Source organism: Phanerochaete carnosa, assembly GCF_000300595.1.
Source record: "Phanerochaete carnosa HHB-10118-sp unplaced genomic scaffold PHACAscaffold_8, whole genome shotgun sequence".
NCBI classification, from domain to species: domain Eukaryota; kingdom Fungi; phylum Basidiomycota; class Agaricomycetes; order Polyporales; family Phanerochaetaceae; genus Phanerochaete; species Phanerochaete carnosa.
The window spans coordinates 953,413-976,288 of NW_006767635.1; the positions used below are offsets into that span (position 1 = coordinate 953,413).

The window sequence follows — 22,876 nt, forward strand, 5'->3', positions numbered from 1 at the left end:
AACCAGTATATATTGTGATATTATCAATGCCCTATATCGAAACTTCAAACTGCTTGAGCTGACAGTACAAGCATTAACATACGTCTTAAATATTTTCGACGGGCCAAAGACACACACTTGATAGAACGGGCCCACACGAGGCGGAATGCTGCAATTATGTATCTTGGGTTAGGTCTTACAAACATCTATCTCGGATCTCGGAGTTCCTGTGCTGAAACCTACTGAAACATTGGAGTTCGACCTGGGTGTTCCCATGCCAAACATATATATACCCAGCTATCTCTTTCGCCCTTTATTGCCCAGAGGTCTTGGCTGCGTAAGTTATCGTTGGCTCAAGCCTTGAGTAAACATCAATAGCTATGGTACTATGGCAAACATTTGCGGTAGCGTTGACGGTGATTTTTATCGTCTCGCAAGTCGTTCGTTTCTACCAGAAGATCAAGGTCAGACCCCGTCGGCCCAATCCAGAGCTCCAGCTTGCTGAGATATATTACAGAAACTAGGCAATTTGCCGAGACTTAGATCTTCAATATCACCTTTACACCCACTGGGCGCATCTCTCCCGACATGCTCCATCAATCCAGGTATTATGTGGACGTGGCTGTGGAAAGATAGAGGTACGTCAGTAGTGCCAGCAGGAGTTCAGCTCGCGTAACACTCCGAATGGCTCTAGTGTACAAGGAAGCAGGCACGGAGACGATCGTATCGCTTCCATACCTGATAGAATCGCCGACAATATACACGTCGTCCCCAGAGGTAATGAAGTAGTTCGTCGCCATGAAAGGGCAGCTGGAAAAGCTGGCGGCAGAGGCTACCCACTCGATGCGGTATGTCTTGAAAACACATCCACTGCGAAGCAAACATGTACTGAGAGAGAGAGAGAAAACAGAGTGTGGAGCCCGAATATCTTATCGGAGGGTGGGGATGAGTGGCGAAAGCATCGAAGGATTATGCAGCCCGCATTCAGTCCAAGGACATATGCACTTGTCTGCTCTGAAACGTCGCGTCTCTACGATGAGATGGTTGCCGCCGAGGCCTGGACGGGCAAGGATTCAGTTGATATTCCTATCTTCAATACTCTCACCTCCAAGGTCAGCTCTCCTCCTCCACGCTCCTGACGTTACAAAAGTCAAACTGGCCATTTCCAACTCGCCCTACTAGTCCTATCCTGCTGTGTATTTGGGGGCCCTCTTCCATGGAAGTCCGATTCTTCCAAGGAACGTGGGAGCATGTCCCTCCGGGAAGCCCTGTCTTTAGTGTCGAAGGGAGCGATTATACGAATACTTATCCCACGCTGGATGTACAGCCTGCCCATCTGAAGGTATGCGTCTGATAAATTATGGTAAGAAGTTACTCAAGGACAGCTCAGGTTCAAACTGTTGGACCGGGCCTACGACACAGTTCTGCTGTTCCTGAGAGAATTGATCGCTTCTCGCCGGCGCGAGCTCACCGAGGGTCCGAAGCGGGACTCGTCAGAAGGCGACGACGAACGAGATACATCCGATCAACGCGACGTCTTCAGGCTCATGCTTGAAGCGAGCGAGCAGGAGGGGGAGTATGCGCTGAACGACGCAGAACTGGTATGTACATGAAATGTTTCGCAACATAAATACAGGATACTGACCATTGAACAGCAAGGAGACACGTTTGTCATGTTATTTGCTGGACATGGTCTGAGAATACCGCGTCTTAACGTGGTTTGCGCTGATGATTGCTGCAGAAACGACGTCCCATACACTGAGCGTAGCAATCGGTTTCCTTGCGTTACATAGTGAAATCCAGGATGAGGTCCACGAGGAAGTCAAATCTGAACTCGACGGAAATGAACTGGTAAACAGGGCTGATTCCATGGCGGTGACATACCTTTGATGGACGTCTCTGATTACAGAACCTTGACGCTCTGCAAAAGCTCGAGAAGGCGCAAAGTTGTTTCGTGGAGGCCAGCAGAGTCTTTCGTACGCGTGGCTCGTCGTCAAGAGCTGAGTTGACAGAGAATCTAATCAGCTTCTAGAGGCGGGATTCGTGATGATCCGCCAGACGCAAACCGACAACGTCATCGTGACGCACGCCGGTCCCGAGGGTGCTCCGGATGAAACGCTGGTACTCGAGAAAGGGACTAAGGTTTGCGTGGATGTTATCGGCGTTCGTGAGTATCCCGGCTTGAGCGATCGTGGAGCCCGAGCTGACTCCCATGCTTTGAAGATTACAATCCGCGAGTATTCGACGATCCGCACGCATTCAAGCCAGAACGATGGTATGGCGTAAGTGAGAATGACATGACGGTGTTTTCCGTCGGGCCGCGGGCCTGTACGTGTCACTGCATCTCTCACATCAAACTACGACTGACATTGAGACCTCGGTCGGAAGGCATCGCCGTCGTTTCGCCCTGACCGAGGGTACTGTCTTCCTTGCTAGACTGATAAAGGACTGGAAAATCGAGCCTATCTTTTTGCCTGGCGAGAGTAGAGATCAATGGAAAAACAGAGCATTTAGTGCGCACATTGGGATGACTTTGGAGATTGCTGATGTGCCCGTGCGGCTGCGAAAGAGAGTTTAAAGAGCGGTGCGGAAGGTTCTTCTTTGCATACTTATGATATATCAGTAACCGATGCCACCCCGTCTTATTTATTCTCGTACTGGAAGTTTGTCAAAAGTAGCGGTGAGCTCGGTGGTCGGGCTTGTCCGGAGTAACTAACCCTAACCTTGCCATCTGATCCGCCTCCCACGCGAAATGCACGTGGCACGGTACGGACGCTGGTTGCAATGCGCCAAACGAGCCTCAGACTTGTTCCCCGACCGTCATCGCGGTGCGTACGCTGTCGCGCTGAGCTCGAGCCCGCCGTCTCGTCGTCGTCATCGTCGCCAGTGTCGCCAGCGTGTGTGTGAAGTGGCCAGTGTTGGTGAACAGCGTGTTGGCCTTCTCTCTGCCTGCCCGTTACAACGTGCCCACAATTCGAGAGATCTTGCATACCATTATCGTCCTCAACGTCTCTCCTGGACTTGAGACACTGTACCTCTAGGATAAAGCTTCATATCTCTTGCTCGTCTTTTCGTCACCTTTCGTCATCTCGCCCTTCACCTCACCATGGACTCGGATATTCCCTCGGTGCCTACGGTTACAGTCCCTGGACCGTCCACGACCTCAGCATTACCACGAGCAGGCTCTATGCTTCCGCCAATCGCGCTTCCAACAACATCTACCTTTTCTTTTACCGCCCCTTATCCTGCGTCCGTCTCCCAACCGCCATCACACCCGCAATTTAAGCTTCCGACCAGCACGAGTACCCCAACATCCCCGACATCCGCGAAAGGCCAGCGACGTGTATCGCTTGCTCTGCCGTCATCGCCGCGTCAATTCCCTGCATGGTCTTTTCGCGACGACACGACCCTGAGGGTGGGCAACAGTTCCAATGACGCGGCCGGTTCATCTTCGTTGCCACCTGAGAAGAAGGGGAAGATTAGACGGATATCGGACGATGGAGATGTCGACCTCGCTGATGAGAGAGGTCCTGCGATATTTGGACTGACTGCTTTGCCACCTCCGGCGACCCCGAACACTATCCCACTCCCTTCTACCGCTGGTGCCAGCATAGCCGCTGAAGCGAGCGGTAGCTTCAACCCCAAGTCGGGTACTCTGCCTTCGCCTTCAAGCTCGGACCCACCCAAGAAGCTTCGGAAGAAATGGACGATGGAGGAGACGCAGATGCTAGTGAATGGCTGTAATAAGGTACGTGTTAACCCTGATCCGCGTAATGACTCTCGTGCTGATCATATCCATGTCTTTCACTGCCGCTGGTATGCCACTGAACAGTGGGGCGTTGGTAACTGGAAAGCGATTCTGAACGACCCGGACCTGAGGTTCGACAACAGGTCGCCTGTGGATCTGAAAGATCGGTAAGTATGACTACTACTTTCATTCATTTACCTGTTTGAGCCCAGTCATCCTTGGAATGAATCTGTCCCTCCCTGAACCTCTTCACGTCATTTTTGTTCCCTGCTACCCCTTCCGTCTGCGTGTATGCACTCTGGTGAGTTAGTAAAGGTCGAGTGCACAAGGTACTACATGCTAGTGCGCTAGATTCAACACATTGCATACCTTCATGCTACGTCTTTCCTGCTGAATCATATTTGTTACCAACTTGCATGCATATACCGACCCATAATTATCTACTCGCCGCATTCGTCAACTCCACCCTGTCCATTAGTGCTGACTCCTTGCGCTCAGATTTCGGACGTATTTTCCAGACGCTTACAAGCTTCACTATCCCAACGCCAAGACACATCTTCCCTCCGCGAATGCGTCCGCAAATCGCAGCTCTAGCTCTACGAAGTCGCGGTCAATGCTTCCGGATGGTTCGCCACTTTTCCTCCAGTCGCGGCAGAAGAAGCGGCGTCCCTTCACGATCGAGGAGGACCGCGCTCTGAAGGAGGGCTACGACAAGCATGGGACTGTATGGGCGACCATCGTCAAAGATCCTATCTTCAAGGAGCAAGGTCGTCGAAGCACAGATCTGCGGGACCGCTTTCGCAACGCGTGGCCAGAGCTCTACGCTAAAGCTGGCTACAAGCCTCGAGCGAACGCTGCGAAGAAGCAGAAAGTTGAACAGGAAGCAGATGTTCTGCACCGAGACTCGCAGGAGGGTGCGCATGGCTCTGATGCGCGGCCAACGAGTGAACGTGGCATGTCAGCGGGTGCAGGAGTAGAGGTGCTGGGCAACGGTGCTGAGCGTATCCGGGGACATCCTATCCGCGCTGCAACCGACGATCAGCTGCCTACCACCGGTGCATCGAGCATCGGACCCGTCCGTCGGAAACGACGGCACACCACGCAAGGCTTCGGGCTATTCCGAGGTGGGACAAAGAGCAGCCCAGAGAGTATGGCCAATACAGAAGACGAAGCTAGCGAGTCAGAGCTAGACTGGGATGGATCGTTCGATGATAGTGGCAGACCTTCAAGTTTCTCGAACCCATCTACAACGTCACCGGGGGCGGTCAACGCCGAGACTGCGGACGTAGACATGGACCTGTCGTCGCAAGACCAGAGCATCCCGGATTTCGTGTCTACATCATCATTATCGATATCGGACCTCACCGACTCATCTTCGCAGGCACACACCTCTTGGTCAGAGGTCGATACCCCGCTCCATCCATGGTCTTCTGCACCCGCCTCTAGTTCGCAACAGAACAGCCAGAATCGGACGCAGAGCGCGAGCACAAGCACAAGCATGCCCTTCAATGATTCACTAGCCGCGTCGCCGACGTCTACCGACTACTTCCTGCCCAACTCACCGAACGCTCAAGCTAACACTGGGATGATTGGCAAGTCGGCATGGGGCCCGCAGGACTGGCTTTCTCCTAATCCAAGACTAGATGGAAGCGGTGATTCTTTTTCCAGCGGGATGTTCTCTCCGTCACCAATTGGTTCGCCGTCTCTGTTTTCTTCCTCCGCTGGACCGTCGCACCCCGTGTCTCTCGCTCAGTTGTCATTCAGCCACCTTGCGTTGGCTTCCGCGTCTGGTTCGCAGGGCAACCCGTTCTCCCACGGCCACTCGGCGCACGTCCATTCGCAGGCATACAGCCACGGTGTTATGGACCGTTACGACCTATTCCCGCCTTCGTCGCACCTGCATCACGGCATGGACGATTTCGATGTCGATACCATCGACCTCGACTTCATATCCGAAGGGCCCGACGCCGCGAGCTCGGATGTGCACTCAGCATTTTCCGATCCTTCCTCCGCATGGTCTCAAGGGCGCCGCGGCGGGTTCACGCATCATTCGAATTACGCTGGCGACCTCATCTTCGGCGCTCGCACGCATCAGCCTTCGGGTTATCTCGCGGGCATGGACTACGGGCTCGGCTTCGGGTTTGGCGCGGGAGGCACCGGTGCGAGCATGGGGCTCGGGCTTGAAGGTGCGCAGCAGAGTGTGCTGCGTACACCCGCGCTGCCGGGCATTGACGAAATCGAGCTCACGAGCATCTCGCTCAACGATCCGCTGCCGAACGAGAAGGACGACATGCCGATGGCTCTGGAGGAGGTCGTCAACTCAAGCATGGTGTCGTCGCCTCCGCCACCGGACGCGACGAGCGCTAACATCGAAGTGCAGGACGCGTTCCAGCCGCTCAGTCTTGATGACATCGTCGGCATGCCACCTGAGCCGGACGGCTCGTCGTCCCAGCTGCATGTTACGGAGGAGCACGACACGAGCCACCACATCACACCACCCGCAACGCCCGTCAACACGTTCCGCGCGTCGACGCGGACGCAGACCGGCCTCGCGCTGCAGCACCGCTCGGTTTCGGTCCCGCCATCGGAGCACCGGGCCTTCCAGCCACCGCGGCGATCGGGACAGAGCCAGATGACGAGCCCGAAAGCGAAGTACAAGTCGCTGCTGATGACGCCGACCCGCACGGTGTTCGCCGTGCCGCGTCTGCCTGCGCACGTCGTCTCGTCCCCGACATCCGTGCCGGTCCCGCCTCCGCCGATAAGCCCGCCGCAACCGCCACCGATGAGCCGGCCTCCGCCCCCGGCACACGTCTCGCCGGTGCCGACGCTCGCGCCGCACATGTGGCCGCCGGCGGAAGCAGAGAACAACGACCTGCCGTTCCTCGACCTACACTACTTCTCGAGCAACGACTTTCTGTCGATGTCGGACGCGTTCTCTGCCGGGTCGCTGCAGCTCGGCGCGCAGGCGCTCGACCTCGCACGGGCGCTTGCACCGCCGCCGTCTCAGGGCGCCGGCGCAGCGGGCCACAAGCAGATGTGTATCGCCCCGTCGCTCGTGCAGCCGATGCTCCCAAACGGTGGGGTGGGCGGCGGTGGCTTTAAGACTGTACACGCGCATCATCGCGGGCAGAGCGCAACTGCGGTCGTCTCGCCGCAAGACCTATTCGTGCGCAGAGGGAACGATAACAAGCGGAAGCGGGCAAGTTGGGACGGCGGTCCGAGATGATTGGCTTATCTCCTGTCACTGCGTTTCATTTCGTGTTCAATCTCTCCTCACCATTCTCATGCACCCGTATTTTTCCATTTACGCCCTGAGCATTGTAACCATCGTTCATCTCCCGTTTGCAGATATCATCACACACATGCACGTCTAGTCTACGATACAAGAGATTCGGTCATGCGGAATACTACAATATTGAGAATCCATTGAGAATCTAAGAGCGAAGTGGCCGTGGGTGATAACAAGGAGCCGACGCTCAGGTCAATTTCGACGGCCCTGCGATGGGCTGCGATGGCTGGCTACCGCCAGACCGCTCCGGGCTCTGACCAGAGTCGCCTGAGGGAATGAGGAACTCGATGTCCTCGAACAGGTGGGGGAAGAAGATGGCAAGCATGTCTTCCGTCCTAAACATTATCGTCAGGACATAGTTCTGTCATTCGGCCGAAATACGTACTTAAAGACGAAATCGCCCTTTTGCGCCCTTTTCTTCGGTGCGTCTATGCCGTTCTTGCTCGGTGCGGTAATCGGTCCAGCTGTCAGGGTACCGGCGGCCTTATCCTTCGTGTACAGGGACTGGCCTCTGCGGACTGCGAGATCCAAGATGTTACGTTCGACAGTGTCTTCAGCATAGTAGCAGAACACTACGAAAACGTCAGAGATTGCATTGCCTAACTTTGCGGCAAGAGGAAGGGCTGACCCTCCGTCGGGCGCGTCTGACCCATTCGATCTATGCGGGCAATAGCCTGGATTTCGAATGCATGATGGACCACGCTCTCCACGAGGAAGACCCTGGATGCACAGGTGATGTTGAGACCGGCATTTTCTCGCTCACTGAACAAAACCTCAGGGTTATAAATGTGGTTTTAATCACACGAAAGACACGTACCCATGCAGAAGCAAAACCTGAATGCTCGGGTCTCTCTTGAATTTCTTAACCGCGTTCTCCTTTTTCGTGCTCTGGTCGATTCTCAGGCAAGGTATGGCTAATAACTTTGGTTAATGCTAGGCATTCATCGTTAAACAAGGTCTCTCACAGTTTCGTTTAAGTGCATGCTCGATGACTAAAAAGAATATTTAGCCAGGGAAGTCAGTATGATGGTCGCCGACTTACTGAGAAGAGAATCAGCCCAAGCAGAGAAAACAATACTCTTCGCTCCAGGGTCGACGATCTGTACATACAGGAGGTGCCTGATAAGCGTCTCAATCTTGCTGCCGTAGCTTCCCAAGGCCTCCATAGTATTTATGTCACGGAAGATGTCTAGATCGACAATGTTATAATCGATGCGTCGTTTCGACCGCGGGGCAGGTTCGTTGTTAATAGGTTTGGGCGGTGCCTGGTTCTGAGACTTGTCGCCCAGAGCGAAACGCTGCATCGTGTCAGGATGAACGGCGACTCGGCAAACCGGACAGGTCTTGCCCTTTTCGCGAGTCAGCCAGGCTTTCATGCAATCCTAGGATAGGGGTCCTCAGTTAAAGCACGTGGTGGGTTTGACTGAGAAATAAGCCGTACCTCGCAGAATACATGGGCGCTGGAAGGGGAGATCAGTTTCGAACATAAAAATACTAGAAAAGAGCACACACCATTGCGTGATGTAGCCCTTATCGAAATCGCACTTGCACAGGATACACGATTCTTCCTCACTGTCCATGTTACCTTCGCCTTGAGACTTGGCCAAATGGTCCAGATACCGTTGACGAGCCTTGCCAGTATTGATCTTCACATCCAATTCACTGGTGTCATACGCGTTACTCTGGATGGCCTCTTCAACTGCCCCTTCCCATTCGATGTCGGCGACGGTATCAGATACCTCTTGAAGTTGGCGGAAGTACCTGGTTGACCAGGGATGAGTGTTATCTCCCGCAACAACAATGATAAGGCGTACTGGATGCGCTCGTTGAACGTCTTGCGGAGCTTATTCAGGTCCGCTTGCAGCTTCTCCATGAGCTTGCCTAGACGAGATGGTCAGTTGCGAGTAGACATCAGTATCGGCAACAATCACCAAACCTTGCTCAGCCAGCAGTTCTCGTAGTTGGTCAGCTGCCTCAGTGGCAATAATTTTCTCAGGATCGTCCTTGCGCACAATCCCGACAGCGATACGGCTGAGCTCAACCATGATCGATCGTATGGCCCGCTCCGGGTTGTGGTCCTCCAGCAGTGCTTTCCGCTGGTCATTGAGCTCGCTGTAGCGGGCCTCATCTTGCGGTTGCGGCTCGAGATCGCCAACAGCAAGCATGACCTCCTCGTCCATCAGCGCGAGCTCTGCTTTCTTCGCCGCTTTCGTCCGGCGCGACTTCTTCTCGCGAACGTCGTGTGCCGCGAGGAGCGTACGCTCTGCGGTCATCGCTTCGCGCCGGTCCGCAAGCAAGGCGGCGTACACCTGGAGATACGTCTCGGCTTCGCCCTGCGTCTCGAGACTGCGGCCGTACTCCATCCCATCGGCATCCTCGCCCCTAGAGTTCAGGGGCATCGTAAGCAGCTTGATAAGATGTGCACGCCACTTGAAGAGGAGAGCCGACTGTTGGTTCAGAAGCTCTTCGATTTTCTCATGGACTTCTTCCATCTAAAGGGTGTGATTATTCAGTGCATCATTCCCGGATACTGAAATAACGTCTTACCAGCGCACTAGAACGAATTCCACCAGCTCCGAGATATGGGACCTCGATCATCAACTCTTTCTCAGCCAACCATTCACTCGATTCTGCCAGATGAGCCATGGCATGTTCCGCAGTCTCCTCGGTTCCTAGAAACAATTTAAGCACTCGCAATGGCTGGTCCTCTTTGTCTGACGATACGTACCGCGCAGCAGAAGCCGCCTCAGGCCGTCTGCCTTCTCGTAGGCGGCGACCTCTTCAGCCGCATTCCCAAGGACGTGATAGACGTCACCCTTGAGGAAGGACACCTTGTGCAGCGTGATTTGACACTCCCTAAGCCGGTGTTGCAATGCTCTTCGCTTCACGCGATGCTCTTCTCCTGCAGCATTCTTCGGCAAGTCGTCCTCTTCTTCGCTAGCCGCCCGACCCTTGCCCTTATCACGGCGCTGCCCCTCGCCGTCCTCCGCGTCGCCCTCGTGCTCAGCAACAAGCGTGGCCGCTTCTATCTTGAGCCGCTTCCCTTCCTGGTCGTGCGCTGCTATGGCAGACTCGACGTCCCGGATGAGGTCGTTCGCCTCTTGGTCCGCCTTGAGCAGGACCTCGAGCGTCATCTGGTAGTGCGCACGGTGCTTTTCGTGCCGCTGGTAGAGCTGGGCTGTGACCGTCATCATCTGCACTTTCGCGCGGCGGTCCTCCATAAGATTGCGCCAGTTCTGGTCTTTCATGCTCTGTGCAGCGTATATCTCAATAGGTTTGCCTGAGTGGCAGTGCGTTCGGCGAAAAAGGCGCGCACCTCGAGCACCTCGCCGATCGTCTTGAGGACGCCGGGCTTGTGCAGCTTGTCTGCCTGGTTCTGCAGCTGGCCAACTTGCGGGTGTGTGCAGATGCCACGCAGCTTGCGCAGCCAGCTCCGCAGGTTCGCGGTGTCAACCTCCCAATTCTCCGCAACTGCAACGCCGCGAGCGTCGAAGCCGAGCTCCAGCAGGGCTTTCTCAAGGTTCTGGTCATATACCTGTGATGATTTTCAGCATATATACTGATCGAGTTTGAAGGGGCATACGTGTCGTTCTACGCGGCCAAGCTCGATCGGAACGAGGTACCGGGTTTGCTTCGGGATTGTCAGCTCGTCTTTGACCGAAGCTTTCATGGTCCTAGGAGAAAGCTGACGGTTACACGACAGGAGGATACGCTTGCAACCTACCTGATAGCGTAGCGCAGGAACAATTCGACAAGCTGGTCCGAATAGCCAGGCTTCAGTAGCCTAGCCCATGTGCGTGGAGTGACCGCATCAATACGCAAGAAGCTGCACGACGCGATATTCAGTTGGGCTGTATACTCGGAAGTGACAATAGCTCACTTTAGGACGTGGATAAGGTCCCCAATCTGCGACCGTGCGGGAGTTCCCGAGACCGCAAAAGAAGACAAGCGAGGGATGAGCGACACCATCTCCCTAGTCCCGTTTCTCGTGAGTCTATGCAGGATATACTAACTTTGACCACCCACTCAGTTTTCCCGCCTCCAACCATCTGCACCTCATCCATGATGACGCGGTACCACTCACACATGACGAGCGGGCTGCGTGAGCGCTCGATGTTGATGTACGTCGCGATTGTGCGGCGAGGCCGGTCGGGAGGCGGACGCGCGACGCCGAGGTCTTGTTGCAAGACGTTGTACGTCGTGATACACACGTCGAACTGGTTCACGTAGTTGCACCAGTCCATCAACCCGTCTTCCTCGTCCGCCTCCTGCTGGCCGGCTTGGGACTCTTCTGCGTCGTCGACGTCCATGTCCCAGGGTTCTTCCTGGGTCTTCGCGTTGTCTCGGCTCTTGCCCTTCTTTTGAGCGAGGGAAGAAGATTGGCCTGTCTTCATGGCGGCCAGTTCTGCGCGTTTTCCACGAGCGTTTGTCTTCCGCACTTCTTTGACTCGCTCTTCTCTCGCGAGAGCCAAGTCACTTTCCGTGATAGGAACCTTGACCTTAGCCCAGCCTTCGTATACGAGGACTTTGAGGCTCGGCGCATGGAGCTTCAGCTCGTCTACCCACTGCTGGGACAACGACGTGGGGGTCACGATGAGGGTTGTCTGTGCTCGTTGAGTCGGAGCTTGCACTTTCCAGCAGAGCGGGAAATGGCGCACCTTTACTTCTTTCATGAAGATCCTGGCGTCTGCATTCCATGATTTCACGCTGGGATTTCTACCCACCGCAGGATTGAGCAAGACGAGAGCAATGCTCTCGAGCGTCTTGCCCAGCCCAGGCTCTTCGGCGAGGATACCGCCGAGAGGATCAGCGTCGCTCGGCCTGCTGACGGACACTTCGCCGGTGACATTGTTCACGTAAAGCTTTTGGTCTACACCCTGAACCGACTTAGCAGACACTTCCTGCCAGAACAAAGGCAACTCCTCGTCAACCGTGTGATTGACTAAGTCGAAGTTTGCGTCGACTGCCTTATGTTCGCGGGAGAGTAGCCACGCAACAGATCTTCGTTGAAAAGGTAGCAGAGTGGGGAGCAACCTGGTCGGCTGGCAGCTCGCTTCTAACGACGGTGGATCTAGGCGCGGTGCGGGGCCAAGGGTGGCGTATAACGTAGCAACGTCCATGTGCGACAGGGGCACAGGACGAAGGACTGCTGGAGAGAAAATATAGCACAGAGCGCGTCTTTGCGCTTCCTCCATCTCCAGAGTGGCAGCCTTTGAGGTATAAAGGATGGGCTCCGTCACGGCTGGAAGTGCCAGAGATACGGAAACGTCTAACGTAAGACCCAAGGCTATGAGGGTCCCATCCTCAATAGACTCTGCATGAACAACAAGACCGGCTGAAAGCTCGGCTCTACCGGCCTCTTGCAACACAGCACAAGCAACAAGAGGGTCGCGCAGACGCGTGCGGCGGAAATCGTGCTCTTCCATATTGAAGGTCGACTCGATGTTTGGTACTTCAAGGAGCGACGTTCCCGGCTGATCAACGTAGACGTAGAGGGAAGAGCTACCTGAGGCAAGCTTGGCCCCACTGACAACCGTCGACCAACCGTCCCGCTGCTGGCCGTTCTTCTTTAGCCACTTGAGCAGTTTTTTACCCTCCTCCTGCTCGTCATCGTCCAGTATATACCTTATACAAAGGGTATGATGATATACTGGAGTTAGAGAGAACTCCACTTCATCGGTGTCTTCGTCCGCCTGCCTGTTCTTTTCTCCGTCAGTGATGTCCGCCTTCTTGAAGCGCTTTCGTGGACGGTTTGAGGCCACTGACTCCTCAGAGAATGCTCTTTTCTGGGATGTACGATTTTGAGTGGTAGAATCGGTATATTGGAGGAGTCTAAAAAGATACTCGACATCGACGGTACGATGAATAGGGTGCCCGTGGCGGTGGCGTGGGTGGACTGTATGCTGCGTAGTTACAGTGCGCATAATGGACGCGTACGCAAATATTCGGAAGGGAGAAGATAGCACAAAAATAAGAAGAAAGTGGGCGGTAGGATAAATCTGGCGAGGAGGCTGACGGCGGGAGGTGGTGGTCGTCGCGCAAGAGCATAAAAGCGCGACCGCGACTCGTTATAAATAGGCGCTCGAATTCTGATGCAGATCACGTGGCGTAGTACGCGTCCTCCTCAGCCTCCGCCCAGTTCCTTCCTGCCTCTGCCACCACGATGTCCACCGCAACACCCGTCGACAAGCCCGCACCGCCAAAGCTCGACGTTGACGAATATCTAACCTCGGCGCTGAGCGCAACCCCCGCAGAGCTACACTCCTTCTTCACTGCGTTTCAGGATCTGCATTCCCGAAAGTATGTCACGCTCTCGTGTCGTGAACGTAGCACTGACGACCCAAGTGCTATAGGCTATGGCACCAGCTGTCGATAAAACTTGGTGAATTTTTTGACCACCCGGCGTCAAGGCCATATCGTGTGGATGTGTTCGATCGCTTCGTACGAGACTTTGAGATCAAGCTGAACCAGCTGAGGCTCGTCGAGATGGGTGTCAAGGTTGCGAGGGAGATCGACAGTGCGTAATAAAATCCTGTGCATTGAATTAGCTAGTCTCATACGTGCACCCTGTAGACCCGAACGACCACCTGACATTCCTCAAGTCTCTACTGGAACGTGTACCTGCCGACACAGCACCCGACGCCCATGTCCTCCTGCTCTCGAACGTCGCACACACCAAACTTTCATATGGCGATCTCGAAGGCACGAAGACAGATATGGACGCTGCGCTCAAAATTCTTGACGGGCTGCCCTCCGTCGAGAATCGCGTCCGGGCAGACTACTACAAGGTCGCCGCGGACTACTACAAGGGCAAGGCCGAATACGCGCCCTATTACCGCAACTCATTGCTGTACCTCGCGTGCATCGACCTCGCGGATATTGAGTCCGAGGAGCGCGTCTTGCGCGCACATGATCTCAGCATATCCGCCCTCCTCGGAGACACGATCTATAACTTTGGTGAACTTGTAAGCACTCTAGTCATCGGGCGACTGTTTCCATGTCATCTAATGCTTCACAGCTTATGCACCCGATCCTCGATTCCCTCAACAGCACGTCATACGAATGGCTTAAGAAGCTGCTCTTCACCTTCAATGAGGGCAATATCGGCAAATTCGAGGCTCTCGCGCCGTTGTTTCCCAAAGAGCCGATCCTGCAGGAAAACTACGCCTTTCTGCGCCAGAAGATCTGTCTCATGGCGCTCATCGAGTCCGTGTTCAAGCGGAACGCGTACGACCGTACGTTCTCCTTCGAGACCATCGCGCAGGAGACGCGTCTTCCGCTCAACGAGGTTGAGCATCTCGTCATGAAGGGCCTCAGGTGCGTCGGCAACTATCTCTATGACCACAATGACACTGAGTGTACGCGCAGCTTGAAGCTTATACGCGGCAGCCTCGACCAGGTCGACCAAACGGCGACGATCACCTGGGTCCAGCCGCGCGTGCTCTCGCAAGAGCAGATTGGCCAGCTTGCACAGCGCCTCGCAGTCTGGAACCAGAAGCTGCACAAGGTTGAGGAGCGCATCGCGCCCCAAGTACCCTCGACTGTATGATAGCCGCCTGTCATGTACTCTAATTCCTGTATTTTATTCGCTTCGGCGCGGGCCTCTAAGCTCTTAGACACGCTGCGGCCTCACAGGCGTACAGCATACATACACATAAAGATAAGAAGTATGGGTTTAAGGGCTCAGCCTTTCGTATCCACCACACAGGATTCTACTTTCCTACCAGTCGGAGCCGCCAGTTGGGCCCGCAGCACACTCGAGGTCGCGCGCCCCTCCCCGCATATGTACCTCTGGCAGCGACGCTATGGCACTCGATGGGGCCTCTGAGCTCTCTACGCTTCTGTGCGCCGGAGACAGGCACGAACGCGCGCCAGTTCGGTCAGATCAGGCAGCAAAAGGAGACAACAGGGGGGATGCACGCACAGAGGCAGTGTGATGTTCGTGCTCAGCAGCTGGGACCGCGTCGGCACGCGCCGCGAGACGTCGAGGCCGCGCTTCTCGCGGGCGGGGTCGTCCCGCGCGGGCTCTGCGGTGCGTGGTCTGGTGAGAAGCGAGCTCACGGCGTAGGACGACGCCATGGCGCCGATGGTGAGGGTGGGCGCGCTGAAGACACCGATCATACACGCTGTCGCTCCTCTGTCAGTATGTGCTCGGGGCAGACGTGGTGGAGAGGGGCGTACAGCTTTTGGTGCGCCACGCGAAAATCTGGTGTGGTGGCTGAGAAGGCAGGAAGACGGGTCAGACGGAGGGACGGGACGCACGATCGTTGGGAACTGCACGATGAACATCACGACGTAGTACGCGATGCCCTGGCGGTACAGGGTCTTCCACAGCCTGGACGAGCGCGCCGCACGCTGCCGCAGTAACCCGACAGCCGTCATGACAAGGATGAGCAGGTCCAGCGCGCACGCTTCGCAGCATGCGTCAACAGGTGTATCACAGGATGTGGAGAGCGACGAACTGTAAAGAAAGAACGGCTCGATGGCGTTGTTGTTGGTCTTCGTGCTGCCGTTAGGGAAGTTGCCATGGCCGAGGATCACTGGTGGCGTCGTCGCTGCGTGGCAATAAGACTCAGTGTGTGTCGGTTGGCAGGGGATGGGGACGTACCTGAAAATAACACGACCCAATGCCCTATGCCTAGGAATACCAGAAACGCGACCACGATGAGGTTTCCTCTCCAAAGTGCTATTCTATCACATTGGTGAGCTTGTGCGGCGGCTGGAGCAGATGACGGAGCCTGACACCCTGAAGAGAAGGTTCCCACTCGCACAGATAGAGATCGCGCAGCCGGTAATCTGTGAGAGTTATTTAGCCTGTGAAACATTCAAACGTGTGGGGGGCACGAACAGCTAGGATCTCGAAGGAGACTGCTCAAATTGTCAGTTTGGGGCTGGCACTGTCTATCGCGTAAGTCACACTTGCCAGGCTGCACCACTTCATGCCTGTTTATTGTCAGAGAAAGACAACAAGTGATGTCAAGGTGAGCTCACAAGGGTATCTGGAACCCGAGTAACATATACCGCGCCCCGAGATAGTATAACTATGTTATGTCTGAACCGTCGCCAGCTTTACGCGAAGACGAGAACTCACATAGGACCACCTCCACTTTAACCTCCGCGTCAGCAGCTGCCACTCGACGTGTTTGAATGTGGCGATGAGGTACCATCTGTGTGAGACTTAAACTCAGCATGCGCTAACAAAGGACTAAACGGCTGGACGACTCAACGTGAAGATCCCACCGAAGTACATGTTGAGCTTATCCGTAGCCTCGAGGCACATACCGATAACTTTGGGACTCTCCCAGTCAACCATGATGGCCAAATCCCAGCTGAATGTCCTACGAGGTGCGATGCGGGGGTGAGGTAGAAAAAGTGGACGCCTCGGCTGAAGGCAGCAGGGACACGCACTTATACGCTTGGTAGTCACTAGTCAGTGATGAAACGCTCGTTGGTGTGTGCGACGACCGTGGCCGAGCATGTTTCTGTCATACTTAGTGCGGTTGCCGTAATGCACCCTGGGAAGAAGGGGGACAAGCAGGCGACAGCTCGATCGAAGACCAGGAACGCATGCGGCTCCGAAGGTGGCGCATGCTGTCCAGCAACCGAGCCCCAGAGAAGTCGGCTCGTCGCTTGGCTCTCAGCATTACGATACGGGCGGAGTCGTCAGCCTCGCGCAACGTTTTCGGTCTCTCACCTATGCGCATTCGATAATTGAAATAAGCAATAGTTGTATTTTCAGGTTAACTGGAAATTGTATGGGAAGACCTACTACAAGTTAGCAATGGTGGCGGGGAGAGCTCAATTGATATAACAGCGACATTAATGGTCTCGTAGCAATTTGTATCTCAGATCTCAGCGCTCGGTCACAAACCTTCTCGGCATGGCGCGTCATTCGCGCTGCCATGTTGGAAAAGCAGCAAACAAGGGTCCAGAAAGATAAGGCCATTAGAACAATCGGCAGACAAACACGCCGACCCGCTCTAATCGGGCAGACTGATAGTGCGATATTTGTCTCGAGTTTATCTATCTTTTAGCGATCACTTCTACAAATTTACGCGCATCTGGGGAATTTGTTGAGAGCATATCAGCAGCCTGCGGCTCACCCGCCATAGTAGTAGTAACTTGGCTTGGACTGAAACCAGACACGAGCATTTGCTCTGCGGCGCGGGAGGTGCCGACTCACAGTAGCCTTAGTCTTCAGCCTGATGCAGTAATGATCAAGACGGCTCATGCGCCACCTCCGCCTGTGCCTATGGTCTAGCTACGAAACGCACATAGGACGCAACGCACAGAGACTCGGGTAAACGCTCGCAGATTTTCTAGCGCCGTTACACTGGATAATTTGGAAAGTAGCAAATGTGAACGTGCGATACCATGTCGCAACCGCTGGCACAGGATCCTCACCGAGTCGGCTCTGCCTGTCTGTAGGAACGGTTCTTACGCAGGACTTGATTCCTCAGGATGCTGCCAGTAATACATAGACCTCGGAACAGGCAGTGCTCTGGCATGTAGTGGCACCTCGCACAGACATCGGGGTCCGGACAGCTCGTCTCGAACGCACGTGCCAGTGGGGCGTAGCCTTGGTTTTACCAGACAGAGTGTGACTGGTAATTTGGGTCTGCCTGGGGCATGAGAGAACTTTTTGGGCCCGTACATCTTTCCACGCTATTTGGCCGCACGAAGAGTGAGCCCAGAAGCTGAAGCTCTTCGAAAGTGAAGGAGGGAAGGAGTTGAAATTTGCGCAGCCTTAATTCTGGCCACAAGTGCACCAGTCGCAGTATTTCTGAAAACTACTGCTTCCGTACTAAGCCTCCTTCGGATCAACACGGCTCAAGACGGCCTTTATGGTGCTCCCCGTGACAATTATCTCAAAAATACTAGGAGCGAGGGAAAATATTTCCCAACATGATGATGGAGTGGTTCACAGCTGAATCACAACGCAGTAAGAGTCAAAATCGCCAAGTTAGAGCCGAGTACAGCAAGACCCGAGTCCGCCGCTGCCTCAGAGGTAGTACGACCAACGGATAAGTTAACACCAATATGAGCCCAATGGATTCGACAATGACGGTAACAGCTACTAGTAAATGCCACGAAGTTCCTGCTTCAAACCTCTTCATACTCTTCTCCGCAGCCGTACAGGCACATCAGCAACCGCTAGAGTCAGTCTCATTTTTGCAGTAAGTACTCTACTTCTCCACTGATTTTCGGTCTCCCCGGACAAAAGTATGGGCTCGATTTTCCAATCTTTTATCAGCTTGGCAAGGAAGGCGACGCCTTCGGACAAGGCAAAACGACGGCCGAGGCCTTCCGGTCAAGGTTTCAACGTCAGCCGTAGTGTAATTTGAGTTCGGCAACACTCACAAGCCCGTGCGCCGACCGAAAACATCAACATGTCATTTGCCGTTGCGCCGTACCATCGCTCTGGTTTGAACGCATACGGATCATTGAACACCCTCGGGTTATAAACTTCGCAGAATTTCGTTAGCCTGCGCGCCATGCCCGCTTGTTATCTGAGCTGGGGCACTCACGAACACCGATAGCATCCACATAAAGCACGGTCCCTTTCTCGAGTACCAGCTTTTCATCCGGAAGACCGGGGGGACCAGCGTGTGTCACGACAACGTTATTGACCACCGTCGTGCGGGGCATCGCGAATGCCGTCGCTGGGAGCTGGTTAGACTTCTGACGACTCAGCTCTAGACGACAGAGTTATGCGTACGTAACAGTCTGCCGGCCTCCAAAAAACAGGCCTGCACCTTGTCAAGCTTTTCCAGAGTGTTAAGGTCCTAGTTATTGAAGACGTCCATCAAAGGCACATCGTCTTTATGAAGCCAGTCCTGCTTACCAGCTCATTTCCATCGAGCATAGATTTTACCTCCTCGTAGACCTCATCCTGAATCTCACTGTGGCATGCCAGGAAGCCAATTGCCGCATTGAGGGTATTTGACGTCGTTTCTGCAACAACTGTCAGCGCAGGACAAGTCAAGACATGAAATTCTCAGACCGTGCCCAGCAAACAGCATGACAAAGGTATTTCCTTGCTGTTCAACGGTTAGTAACAAATATTTTCGTCGCGAATTGTTTCGGGTAAATACCAGTTCTTCATCGTTCAGCGCATGTTTCCGTTCCTGTTCACTCGCCTCGAGCATGATCCTGAAGACGTCACGATACTCGGACGTGTCCGGTCCATCTTCACTTCCTTTCGAGTCTTGTTTGGGACCCTCCACGAGCTCACGCCGACGAGAAGCGATTAGCTCCCGCATGAATCGCTCAACCGTGCTGTAAGCTTGCTCTAACTGCCTTACCCTAAGCAGACTTGAATCAATATCTTATTGTGAGCTCTCCAGACGCGTACCTTCGGATCGGCAGGTTGCACATCCACCTTGGTAAGAGTATCCGTTCAATCGATCCTGCAGACACTATGGAAAAGGCCTCGTGAAGGGACATGCTCCCGGATACCGCTGGAGAGTCGTGCATCCAGGAGAGGGGATTCCCAAATCCGCAGCAGGATATGACCAGTAGGGCGAGCTAAAAATGGCCATACTGAGTGCGATGCATCGGGATTGCAGAGCAGGAACCCGACTTTGTGGGTGATTACATTAACATCAGGAATGTCAATTGTATCCTTGCCCATCCAAGCCTCAGCTACGACCATCTCATCATAGAGGCGAGACGTTTCCGTGCAGATGAGTGCATACGTCCTTGGGCTGAATGCGGGCTGCACGATCCTTCGGTGCCTTCGCCACACATCCCCACCCTCCGAGAAGACATTAGGACCCCATATTCTGCTCGATTCTGTCTCAGCACACGTTTCCTTCGCAAGAGGCCTGCTTGCAAGACGTACCGTACTAAAATGCCGGCCTCCGGAGGCTTCTCCGACTGCCCTTTCATGGCAACGAACTGCTTCATCACCTCCGGAGACGACGTGCATATCACTGGCGGTCCCATCAGGTACGGAAGTATAGAGATCGTTTCTGTACCCGCTTCCTTGTACACTAGAGCAGTTTGGAGCGTCAGGGATCAAGCAAATTGAACCCCTGACGACACTGACAACGTACCTTTATCTTTCCATAGCCACTGCCAGCTAAGGCCCGGATTGATTGAGCATGTCGGGAGAGCTGCGCCCAGTAGATGCATAGGTGACACTAAACATCGAAAGCCTGGCAAATTACCCGTTTTCTGCGATGCATCTTAGTAAGGTTTTGTCAGTCAGGCGGCTGACAGGAACTCTGACCTTTTTGTTCTTATAGAACTGAGATATTCTTGAGACGATGAATATCGCCGTCAATGCTATCGCGGATGCTTGCCATGATATCATTGTTATTGGTTTCAAGTCAAGTTCGACTATCGGCCTTGAATATATAGCTGCGTCTGACCGTCACGAGAATCGTTACTCTTCGGCTGTGTGAAGACAGCTTACAGGCTGCGGGCTAGCCTGGCCAGTCTCTAGGCAATGGCGGGTGAAAGAAACAGTTGGATGCACAAAATGTTCTCCATGGCGATGATGATGTTTCGATTTTAAGAAGTTTCAGAGTTGCGCGGACAAACGACTGTATGTTCAAGACCGGAGCTTCCGAAAGGCGTGGGCGCATCATGCTATCGTTGCTTCTTTGGGAATGGGCGCAATGCTTTGGGCGCTCAGGCGCTCAGGGCCGAGTTGGCACCCCCGTACATTTTTAGCGAAAATATCGGACTACAATATTTGATGCCCCTGCAGGGGGTGCTCGATGGTTCGTCTAGCCAGATGGCAGCCAGGAAGATACGGGAGCGCGGCCGCTGGCCGTGAGGGGACAGCATAGACTGGGTGGTAAGCGCAGCCTTTTCCGTCGCAAAATTGGTCAAAAACTGATAACACAACCCCGAGTTTCTCCAATTTTCACCTAAGAAAAATTTCTCCCTAACTTGCGTCGGCGTAGAATCGAGGAAAAACTGGGCCTCATTTAGTCGCTTTTGTCCAGGTTTTCTCAAGAAAAAAGCTACGCTTACCACCCTGGTGAGCGCTGTTACGAAAGTTGAGCGCGTTGAGCGCTCCGGTGCATAAGTGACGAACTATGAAACGCATACAGTACGTGAACAGATCAATTATTGATGTGCTATCGCGAACTTTGTGGCGAAGTTGGCATATTCACATTTTGCTCATCCTCAGGCTTTCAGGAGTACCGTATACCTGCGCAATACTAGTTTACGCTAGCTTTCCACGCATCATAGTACACTTCCAGGTTATCGACTAGACCTGCCTTGCGCGGCTGCCAGCTCAACAGGCTCCGCGCCAAGTACGGGCGCAAGAGGGAGGTTGTAGTCAACGCAGTCTCGTACACTGCAGTGGACGATTGTGAGTCTTTACAAAGCACCGGAAGAGGCAGATAGACTCACAGTTACTCGGCTGTACAAACTCATGTGGCCCTTGCGCTCCGCTGACCTTGACAAGCTTCTTCAGCAGATCATCCGCGCTCTCCGTGATGTCGTTCGCCGCATCGAAGATCTTCCCGCCAACAAGCTGCGCCTTCTCTGCCGCGAGACGGAACAGCTCCGCCAAGTCGTCCACGCGGATCAGCGCATAGCGGTCCTCCGGCGTCCCAAACCACATGACGGTGCCCTCTGCGGCGCCCTTGAAGAGAGGTACCAGCAGCGAACCGCTCCGTCCATAGAGTAGAGCTGGTCGGATTACGATGCCGTTGAGCACCGTGTTCGTGACGACGCGCTGCTCCTGTTCAGCGCGCCACGCCACATGCTGTGCGGGCGCAGTGATCGGCGATGTGTCGGTCTTGATCGCTGTGCGGTCGTCACCGTGCACCCACGTCCCAGACGTGTAGATGTATGTCAGCTTCGGCGCGTGGGCAGGGCGGGAAGACTGCGCGGCGGACGCGACGGCATTGAGCAGAGTTTTGGAGAGCTCTCTGACATCGGCTGTGCCTCCAACAACCTCGATGATAACGTCAAGCGAGGCGATAAGAGGCAGCCAGGTGGAGAGATCTGACGTTTGGCTCACGACGGGAATAACTAGGGGCAAGGGTCAGTACATGTACGGTGCAAGACCAGCTGCTTGCGACTTACTTTCTTCCCTAGCGAGTTGCTGAGCTTTCTCTTGGGAACGTGTTAAACCATATACAATATGACCTGCACGGACAAGAGCTTGTGCTGCAGGGAGGCCAATGAAGCCGGAAGCACTGTATGGCCGTGAGTATGACCACTTTATTTGATTGGGAGATACTATGTACGTGCCCAAGGATAAGAACTTTCATTTTTGCGGTGTGTGTCAAGTTCTGTTGTACCGAAGTAGGGGAACTAAGGATGAGGACAGACCGTTTGTGACGCGCCCCTTACAGATCGCGGGGCCGATCGCCTCTGCTGGTCCACGAGCTTTCCCGCCTGAAGCAGCGTCGATGCGCTTCGAATGTACATGCTGCCCGCGTAAATTATTGAGCACAGCCCACTCTGTGTCTGTGTGGAGACTCGAAAACCAATGGTCTATGAACCTGTGATACTTGCTGAACACATGGAGTCGTCGCAGTGCTTTTCTAAGGTGCGGTGCTCGTTGCGAGAGATGTGTGGGCGCATGTCTCACCCTTGCTAAACTTGACCCACTCCGCGTTCCGCTATGCGTGTACGGTTGCCGAGCAGGCTCAGGTCAAATCCCCAAAACCCAAGTCCGGATCACAAAGCTGATGGCCAACCGCATAATGAGCGCCCGAGCACCTTTCCGCACACAGACATTAGTCTGGGTTATGTATGGCATTTTTGGGCCTTTTGGATGTCACGAAAACATGTAAGGTGCTGTATCTGTATACTCTGAGGTCAATAAAGGTAGTAGCGGGCCGAGGACCATTATCTGACCCAAACTTATCGAAGCGGTAATCAAG

General features: G+C 54.2%; 7 protein-coding genes across 7 annotated transcripts; 3 read left to right on the forward strand and 4 right to left on the reverse strand.

The window, feature by feature from the left end:
• Positions 1 to 359: 359 nt before the first annotated feature.
• Positions 360 to 2,611, forward strand: PHACADRAFT_186631 (uncharacterized protein; the record flags this gene model as incomplete). The annotated part of the gene is made up of 10 exons (XM_007398769.1): positions 360 to 443; positions 497 to 617; positions 682 to 1,091; positions 1,130 to 1,321; positions 1,365 to 1,580; positions 1,635 to 1,671; positions 1,721 to 1,830; positions 1,889 to 1,955; positions 2,012 to 2,261; positions 2,368 to 2,611. 10 exons carry the CDS (start codon positions 360 to 362, stop codon positions 2,555 to 2,557), a joined length of 1,677 nt encoding a protein of 558 aa, XP_007398831.1. The 3' UTR covers positions 2,558 to 2,611.
• Positions 2,612 to 3,128: 517 nt separating this feature from the next.
• PHACADRAFT_260934 (uncharacterized protein) lies at positions 3,129 to 7,337 on the forward strand. Its single transcript, XM_007398770.1, has 3 exons — positions 3,129 to 3,727; positions 3,812 to 3,894; positions 4,226 to 7,337. Exons 1-3 carry the CDS (start codon positions 3,689 to 3,691, stop codon positions 6,951 to 6,953), a joined length of 2,850 nt encoding a protein of 949 aa, XP_007398832.1. The 5' UTR covers positions 3,129 to 3,688; the 3' UTR covers positions 6,954 to 7,337.
• On the reverse strand, positions 7,204 to 12,442 carry PHACADRAFT_99969 (uncharacterized protein; the record flags this gene model as incomplete). The annotated part of the gene is made up of 19 exons (XM_007398771.1): positions 7,204 to 7,351; positions 7,402 to 7,588; positions 7,645 to 7,778; positions 7,834 to 7,930; positions 7,982 to 8,008; positions 8,059 to 8,398; positions 8,458 to 8,476; positions 8,529 to 8,777; positions 8,831 to 8,897; positions 8,953 to 9,508; positions 9,564 to 9,688; positions 9,745 to 10,267; positions 10,333 to 10,551; positions 10,600 to 10,690; positions 10,741 to 10,842; positions 10,897 to 10,989; positions 11,043 to 11,365; positions 11,456 to 11,620; positions 11,675 to 12,442. 19 exons carry the CDS (start codon positions 12,440 to 12,442, stop codon positions 7,204 to 7,206), a joined length of 4,233 nt encoding a protein of 1,410 aa, XP_007398833.1.
• A 735-nt stretch (positions 12,443 to 13,177) lies between these two features.
• Positions 13,178 to 14,654, forward strand: PHACADRAFT_260937 (uncharacterized protein; the record flags this gene model as incomplete). The annotated part of the gene is made up of 5 exons (XM_007398772.1): positions 13,178 to 13,316; positions 13,370 to 13,533; positions 13,590 to 13,981; positions 14,035 to 14,333; positions 14,385 to 14,654. Coding segments are annotated over 5 exons (1,175 nt in total), but the record flags the coding sequence as incomplete, so codon positions are not given.
• Positions 14,655 to 14,736: 82 nt separating this feature from the next.
• Positions 14,737 to 16,329, reverse strand: PHACADRAFT_198550 (uncharacterized protein; the record flags this gene model as incomplete). Its single annotated transcript, XM_007398773.1, has 12 exons — positions 14,737 to 14,857; positions 14,941 to 15,142; positions 15,198 to 15,222; positions 15,279 to 15,427; positions 15,479 to 15,571; positions 15,625 to 15,707; positions 15,760 to 15,812; positions 15,865 to 15,884; positions 15,934 to 15,959; positions 16,008 to 16,057; positions 16,108 to 16,183; positions 16,244 to 16,329. The coding sequence occupies 12 exons, from the start codon at positions 16,327 to 16,329 to the stop codon at positions 14,737 to 14,739; spliced, it is 984 nt and encodes a 327-aa protein (XP_007398835.1).
• A 1,800-nt stretch (positions 16,330 to 18,129) lies between these two features.
• On the reverse strand, positions 18,130 to 20,204 carry PHACADRAFT_100698 (uncharacterized protein; the record flags this gene model as incomplete). Its single annotated transcript, XM_007398774.1, has 10 exons — positions 18,130 to 18,320; positions 18,378 to 18,482; positions 18,545 to 18,679; positions 18,736 to 18,802; positions 18,862 to 18,971; positions 19,021 to 19,322; positions 19,372 to 19,544; positions 19,600 to 19,801; positions 19,861 to 20,011; positions 20,075 to 20,204. Coding segments are annotated over 10 exons (1,566 nt in total), but the record flags the coding sequence as incomplete, so codon positions are not given.
• Positions 20,205 to 21,193: 989 nt separating this feature from the next.
• Positions 21,194 to 22,418, reverse strand: PHACADRAFT_164427 (uncharacterized protein; the record flags this gene model as incomplete). Its single annotated transcript, XM_007398775.1, has 4 exons — positions 21,194 to 21,333; positions 21,390 to 22,016; positions 22,071 to 22,206; positions 22,341 to 22,418. The coding sequence occupies 4 exons, from the start codon at positions 22,416 to 22,418 to the stop codon at positions 21,194 to 21,196; spliced, it is 981 nt and encodes a 326-aa protein (XP_007398837.1).
• Positions 22,419 to 22,876: the final 458 nt, after the last annotated feature.

Coding starts and splice junctions, on each gene's coding strand:
- PHACADRAFT_260934 (XM_007398770.1), top strand. CDS start 3,689: ATGGAGGAGACGCAGATGCTAGTGAATGGCTGTAATAAG. Junction 3,728..3,811: donor TAGTGAATGGCTGTAATAAG/GTACGTGTTAAC, acceptor GCCACTGAACAG/TGGGGCGTTGGTAACTGGAA. Junction 3,895..4,225: donor CCTGTGGATCTGAAAGATCG/GTAAGTATGACT, acceptor CCTTGCGCTCAG/ATTTCGGACGTATTTTCCAG.